The sequence below is a fragment of the Siphateles boraxobius genome, unplaced genomic scaffold (genome assembly GCF_051911475.1).
Source record: "Siphateles boraxobius isolate OS27281-9 unplaced genomic scaffold, OSU_SipBor_1 178, whole genome shotgun sequence".
In the NCBI taxonomy this organism is placed as follows: domain Eukaryota; kingdom Metazoa; phylum Chordata; class Actinopteri; order Cypriniformes; family Leuciscidae; genus Siphateles; species Siphateles boraxobius.
In genome coordinates, this window is record NW_027508786.1 from 87,501 (window position 1) to 95,000 (window position 7,500).

The window sequence follows — 7,500 nt, forward strand, 5'->3', positions numbered from 1 at the left end:
TGGATCCGGTTGACTACATCATGTGTTGTGGTCGTGTCTAGGCGCAGGTCCTCCATCTGATCTGGATACGGCCCGTATTCGGCTGACTACATCATGTGTTGTGGTCGTGTCTAGGCGCAGGTCCTCCATCTGATCTGGATCCGGCCTGGATCCGGCTGACTACATCATGTGTTGTGGTCGTGTCTAGGCGCAGGTCCTCCATCTGATCTGGATACGGCCCGGATTCGGCTGACTACATCATGTGTTGTGATCGTGTCTAGGCGCAGGTCCTCCATCTGATCTGGATCCGGCCTGAATCCGGCTGACTACATCATGTGTTGTGGTCGTGTCTAGGCGCAGGTCCTCCATCTGATCTGGATACGGCCCGGATTCGGCTGACTACATCATGTGTTGTGGTCGTGTCCAGGCGCAGGTCCTCCATCTGACCTGGATACGGCCTGGATCCGGCTGACTACATCATGTGTTGTGGTCGTGTCTAGGTGCAGGTCGCCATCTGATCTGGACACGGCCCGGATCCGGCTGACTACATCATGTGTTGTGGTCGTGTCTAGGCGCAGGTCCTCCATCTGATCTGGACACGGCCCGGATCCGGCTGACTACATCATGTGTTGTGGTCGTGTCTAGGCGCAGGTCCTCCATCTGATCTGGATACGGCCCGGATCCGGCTGACTACATCATGTGTTGTGGTTGTGTCTTGGCGCAGGTCCTCCATCTGATCTGGATACGGCCTATCTGATCTGGACACGCCCGGATCCGGCTGACTACATCATGTGTTGTGGTCGTGTCTAGGTGGTCGTACATCATAATGATGTGGTCGTACATCATCTGATCTGGATACGGCCATCTGATCAGGACACGCCCGGACACTACATCATGTGTTGTGGTCGTGTCTAGGCGCAGGTCCTCCATCTGATCTGTATACGGCCTATCTGATCTGGACACGCCCGGATCCGGCTGACTACATCATGTGTTGTGGTCGTGTCTAGGTGGTCGTACATCATGATGATGTGGTCGTACATCATGATGATGTGGTCGTACATCATCTGATCTGGATCCGGCCATCTGATCTGGACACGCCCGGATCCGGCTGACTACATCATGTGTTGTGGTCGTGTCTAGCCGCAGGTCCTCCATATGACCTGGATACGGCCCGGATCCGGCTGACTACATCATTTGTTGTGGTCGTGTCTAGGCGCAGGTCCTCCATCTGATCTGGACACGGCCCGGATCCGGCTGACTACATCATGTGTTGTGGTCGTGTCTAGGCGCAGGTCCTCCATCTGATCTGGACACGGCCTGGATCCGGCTGACTACATCATGTGTTGTGGTCGTGTCTAGGTGCAGGTCCTCCATCTGATCTGGATACGGCCCGGATCCGGCTGACTACATCATGTGTTGTGGTCGTGTCTAGGCTCAGGTCCACCATCTGACCTGGATACGGCCTGGATCCAGCTGACTACATCATGTGTTGTGGTCGTGTCTAGGCGCAGGTCCTCCATCTGACCTGGATACGGCCCGGATCCGGCTGACTACATCATGTGTTGTGGTCATGTCTAGGCGCAGGTCCTCCATCTGACCTGGATACGGCCCGGATCCGGCTGACTACACCATGTGTTGTGGTCATGTCTAGGCGCAGGTCCTCCATCTGACCTGGATACGGCCCGGATCCGGCTGACTACACCATGTGTTGTGGTCGTGTCTAGGCGCAGGTCCTCCATCTGATCTGGATACGGCCTGGATCCGGCTCACTCGTGTGTAGGCTCAGTTCCTGATTACAGTTAACCTTGGAATAAACAGCAAGACTAACATTAGCGTAGATGCCATTCATCTAATGATGTAATGAGTACATTGTGTGTTATAGGAAGTGTTTCCGGTGGCTGAGCTAATCTATGCAGCCTAATAATCATTTAACCAATTTGAATAATAGGAATATATAATTTCCTATGTGTAAGTCATTGTATAATACCACTGATGAGGTACCGGTCAGAAAGAGAGCCTACAGAGTGTCACTAGACAAACTAGATAAAAACATAATGTGTCCCTCTGTGTCTCCAAGGGCTTCCCCAGTGGTTGTTGTACCCAAAAAAGATATAGGTTCACAACTATGTGTGGATTACTGTGGGCTTGATGCAAAGACACACTTAGATGGCAATCCCATGCCAGACATACTGAAATACTGGAATCATTGCAGAGCCACGATTATCAGGACCTTAGACCTAAAGACTGGTTACAGGCAAGTAGAGATGGATCCAGAAAGCATTCCTAAAACTGAATTTGTTACTTCTGCCGGGCAATTTGAATTCTTGCTTCTACCTTTTGGTCTCAAAAATGCTGCTGCCTCTTTCCAAAGATTAATGGAGTATGTGCTTAAAGACATTAAAGGAAAATGTTGCTTAGTTTACATTGATGATATTGTGGTATATTCCAAAAATAAGCAGCAGCATTTACAGCATTTGAGTGAAGTCTTCAGTTGTTTACATCAAGCCGGACTGACTTTGTACAAGGTTGCATTTCTTGAGGTTCAGAGATCCATCACTTCCTGGGTCGTGTTGTATCTGGGCAAGGTGTCAAGACAGATCCTGCCAAGGTCGCAGCCATCTGGGATTTTCCATCTCGTATTTTTAATGCAAAACAAAGTTATACTTGTACACAACTGCATGAAATATATCACACTGTGAAAGTGGTTTTTGAATATTTTATTACAAATATCTTACATATTATACCTTAAAAAAAAAAATGTCCACGCAAATCAAATATCACTCAAATCCCAGCAGAAAAAAAACACAAATTTATTATTTAAAGAGTTTCTCTAAATTAAAAAAAAATACAAAACATTTTCAGCTCATGTTCTTGGAAGTTCGACATGCATGAAGCTGATGGAGATCACAGAACAGCAGCTCAAGAGGAACCGCCATGAGGCTGATCTGGGCGAGCGGTGTGTAAGTGTGTGTGTGTGTGTGTTCAGGTGTCGAGGCTGATCTGGGCGAGCGGTGTGTGTGTGTGCGTGCTCCGGTGTCGAGGCTGATCTGGGCGAGCGGTGTGTGTGTGTGTGTGTGTGTGCTCCGGTGTCGAGGCTGATCTGGGCGAGCGTTGTGTGTGTGTGTGTGTGTGTGTGTGTGTGTGTGTTTGTGTGTGTGTGCGTGCGTGCTCAGGTGTCCAGGCTGATCTGGGCGAGCGTTGTGTGTTTGTGCGTGTGTGTGCTCCGTTGTCGAGGCTGATCCGGGGCGAGAGGTGTGTGTGTGCTCCGGTGTCGAGGCTGATCTGGGGGAAGCGGTGTGTGTGTGTGTGTGTGTGTGTGTGCTCAGGTGTCCAGGCTGATCTGGGCGAGCGGTGTGTGTGTGTGTGTGCTCAGTTGTCGAGGCTGATCTGGGCGAGCGTTGTGTGTGTGTGTGTGTGTGTGTGTGTGAGCTCAGGTGTCCAGGCTGATCTGGGGGAAGCGGTGTGTGTGTGTGTGTGTGTGTGAGCTCAGGTGTCCAGGCTGATCTGGGCGAAGCGGTGTGTGTGTGTGTGTGTGTGTGCTCAGGTGTCCAGGCTGATCTGGGCGAGCGGTGTGTGTGTGTGTGTGTGTGTGTGTGTGCGCTCAGGTGTCCAGGCTGATCTGGGCGAGCGGTGTGTGTGTGTGTGCTCAGGTGTCGAGGCTGATCTGGGCGAGCGTTGTGTGTGTGTGTGTGTGTGCTCAGGTGTCCAGGCTGATCTGGGCGAAGCGGTGTGTTTGTGTGTGTGTGTGTGTGTGTGTGTGTGCTCAGTTGTCGAGGCTGATCTGGGCGAGCGTTGTGTGTGTGTGTGTGTGTGTGTGTGTGTGTGCTCAGGTGTCCAGGCTGATCTGGGCGAAGCGGTGTGTTTGTGTGTGTGTGTGTGTGTGTGTGTGTGCTCAGTTGTCGAGGCTGATCTGGGCGAGCGTTGTGTGTGTGTGTGTGTGTGTGTGTGTGTGTGAGCTCAGGTGTCCAGGCTGATCTGGGCGAAGCGGTGTGTGTGTGTGTGTGTGTGTGTGTGTGTGTGCTCAGGTGTCCAGGCTGATCTGGGCGAAGCGGTGTGTTTGTGTGTGTGTGTGTGTGCTCAGTTGTCAAGGCTGATCTGGGCGAGCGTTTTGTGTGTGTGTGTGTGTGTGTGTGTGTGAGCTCAGGTGTCCAGGCTGATCTGGGCGAGCGTTGTGTGTGTGTGTGTGTGTGTGTGTTTGTGTGTGTGTGTGTGTGAGCTCAGGTGTCCAGACTGATCTGGGCGAAGCGGTGTGTGTGTGTGTGTGTGCTCAGGTGTCGAGGCTGATCTGGGCGAGCGTTGTGTGTGTGTGTGTGTGCTCAGGTGTCGAGGCTGATCTGGGTGAGCGTTGTGTGTGTGTGTGTGCTCAGGTGTCCAGGCTGATCTGGGCGAGCCGTGTGTGTGTGTGTGTGTGTGTGTGTGTGTGTGTGTGTGCTCAGGTGTCCAGGCTGATCTGGGCGAGCGGTGTGTGTGTGTGGGTGTGTGTGTGTGCTCAGTTGTCGAGGCTGATCTGGGCAAGAGTTGTGTGTGTGTGTGTGTGTGTGTGTGTGAGCTCAGGTGTCCAGGCTGATCTGGGCGAAGCGGTGTGTGTGTGCGCTCAGGTGTCGAGGCTGATCTGGGTGAGCGTTGTGTGTGTGTGTGTGTGTGAGCTCAGGTGTCCAGGCTGATCTGGGCGAGCGGTGTGTGTGTGTGTGTGTGTGTGTGTGTGTGTGTGTGTGTGCTCAGGTGTCCAGGCTGATCTGGGCGAGCGGTGTGTGTGTGTGGGTGTGTGTGTGTGCTCAGTTGTCGAGGCTGATCTGGGCGAGAGTTGTGTGTGTGTGTGTGTGTGTGTGTGTGTGTGTGTGTGTGTGTGTGTGAGCTCAGGTGTCCAGGCTGATCTGGGCGAAGCGGTGTGTGTGTGCGCTCAGGTGTCGAGGCTGATCTGGGTGAGCGTTGTGTGTGTGTGTGTGTGTGAGCTCAGGTGTCCAGGCTGATCTGGGCGAGCCGTGTGTGTGTGTGTGTGTGTGTGTGTGTGTGTGTGCTCAGGTGTCCAGGCTGATCTGGGCGAGCGGTGTGTGTGTGTGGGTGTGTGTGTGTGCTCAGTTGTCGAGGCTGATCTGGGCGAGAGTTGTGTGTGTGTGTGTGTGTGTGTGAGCTCAGGTGTCCAGGCTGATCTGGGCGAAGCGGTGTGTGTGTGCGCTCAGGTGTCGAGGCTGATCTGGGTGAGCGTTGTGTGTGTGTGTGTGTGTGTGTGTATGTGTGTGTAAGTGTGTGTGCTCAGGTGTCCAGGCTGATCTGGGCGAAGCGGTACTGCAGGGACGCGGGGTTGCGCAGGAGCACGAGTCCGCGCTGGTCCTGTGGCTGTGTGAGGAGTGTGTGTGTGAGGCCGGTCAGGCTGATGAAGGCCAGAGCCTCTCCACACCCAGAGGTCAGAGAGAAATCGCCCTGCGTGACCCATCCCAGAACCGGCCGGCTGCAGTGGGACACGACTCTGGGAAAAGGAGGAGGACACACCCCCCGCAGGACAGGCTCCCGGCGCTCTGGATCCGCAGGGTCACTCCGGGCCCTCGGGTGATCTGTGTGCCGGGGCTCCTGCGGGCCGCTGCAGTGTCCATCTGCACGCAGCAGCTGGAGGTCAGAGGTCGTGGGCACACACACCATGGCGTGCAGCGCCGGCTGGCCTTTACTCAGCAGACGCAGACGCACCCAGAGGAGAGAACGCCTGAACTCCTTCTGTAGAGCTGCAGCCGCCGCAGGGGTCAGCGGGGGGTCAGGGGTCACGCGCAGACGGGCCAGCGCGGGGTCAGGGGTCACGCGCAGACGCAGCCGACGCCGGATCCAACCAGACAGCAGACGCAGCTCCTTCAGACTCCTGCAACAAACAATCAGGTAAAAGCGAATCTCTCTCTCTCTTCTCAACATGCCTGTTATTCCACTGAAGCACCGATCACAGGTGATGCGTACGGATCAGCTGACCCACGGTTCGGATCGCATGTGATTCGACGGATTAACTGCTAAATTTAACCATCATAGAGTGAAAGTTTATAGTTTGGACATATTTTGTCTTGCCAATTTACACATTTAAACAATTTTAAACACACACCTGAAGGGGGTTTATTCTGAGATCACACACACACACCTGTAGGGGGTTTATTCTGAGATCAGACACACACACACACACACACACACACACACACACACCTGAAGGGGGTTTATTCTGAGATCACACACACACACACACACACACACACACACACACACACACACCTGAAGGGGGTTTATTCTGAGATAACAACCGGCTGGATGTACATTATCCCGTTATTACGGATACTCGCCACATCAGTAAGTAATAAACCACGAAATATTGATCTGAGTTGAAATATTTTATTATGTCTTTAAACGCAAAGCTTCCGCGGAGAGAGCCGTTCCATCATTTAAGAGATACGGTATACAGTCATAACACTTATTACACAGCCTTTCCCCACACAAGCCATCGGGGTTAGACTGACTGACCTCAGAACAGTGAACGGCATCTCGTCTCGGCTGCTGCCCGTCGCTTCGCTCAGACTCACTAGCTCCTCCCACTCCTCCGTCAGCTGTTGCCAGGGGCAACGGAACGGCGCCAAGCAGCCATGTTTGATGTAGTTGGTGCGTTTTGATGGAGGACGTCTGAAAGCAGCGAAATGTGATTCTCTATTGTATCATGGACACAAAACACACACAAAACAACATTTCTCAACATCTCCCATCCCACCTTTTGAAGTTTTCCAGAAGCTCCGACTCCTGCTCGGACTGGAAGCGCTCTCCTGCAGGGCAGTCTGGGTAATCGTGAGGGAAGTGAGGCTGACCCATGAGCTGGGAGTGTTTGACACTCATGTGGAGGCCGCCGACTCGAACGCCACGATACACCTGGAAACACACATCTGTCATTAGACAAAAAATGTACTGTTAATTAAAATGCTAAATTTGATATTACGTTGTGTGTGTAAATGAACAGGATTGGACTTGGTGCTGGAAACCCAAAGCACAGGACAACAGAGACACCAGAATAACAATATTCATGATTCTGAAGCTGAAAATACAGAATTATTCTAGATGAATATGCTTGAGCTCTGTCACTGACTAGATATAATTAAAATAATGTCGGCCACTTTTTACTGGTAACATCAGATCTGGCATTATCAGGAGCCACCATATTCCCCCATCGCATTATTATACATTATATACAGTAGTTTAATGATCTACTAACACTAAAACTCTGAAAACTTGAATTTTCTTCTCACACAGTAATTTTTATTTCTATACACGATATGTATTGTTGCATTTTGATATTGCGACACCCCTGGAAAGGACAGCGGTGATCAGACGACTGTAAAGAGCGGCTCCTTCACAGAAAACAGAGTCCGATCACTTATAAACCAGCAACTTCCCTTTGTTTGCACATTTCAAACATTTCTGTGGACTGCACAATTCTTTTGACGTCTTCTTTTTTTCCTGTTGAGAGTTTTCCACGGCCCCCTGCTGGAGAAACACGGTCTAAAGCCT

General features: G+C 51.9%; 1 protein-coding gene across 3 annotated transcripts in view; it reads right to left on the reverse strand.

Moving 5' to 3' along the window:
* Window positions 1-2,681: 2,681 nt before the first annotated feature.
* The window catches only part of pop1 (POP1 homolog, ribonuclease P/MRP subunit), a 24,691-nt gene continuing 19,872 nt past the window's right edge, over window positions 2,682-7,500 (reverse strand). For 2 of the 3 annotated variants that reach the window (XM_077232616.1, XM_077232614.1), the window contains 4 exons: window positions 6,710-6,864; window positions 6,469-6,624; window positions 5,237-5,827; window positions 2,682-4,701 (listed from right to left, as the gene is read on the reverse strand). In XM_077232616.1, coding sequence (XP_077088731.1) covers window positions 4,698-4,701; window positions 5,237-5,827; window positions 6,469-6,624; window positions 6,710-6,864 — 906 coding nt within the window. In that variant the 3' untranslated portion in view covers window positions 2,682-4,697. Of the gene's footprint in view, window positions 4,702-5,097; window positions 5,116-5,236; window positions 5,828-6,468; window positions 6,625-6,709; window positions 6,865-7,500 lie in introns of those variants that run through there. The other variant, XM_077232615.1, reaches the window with a different exon arrangement.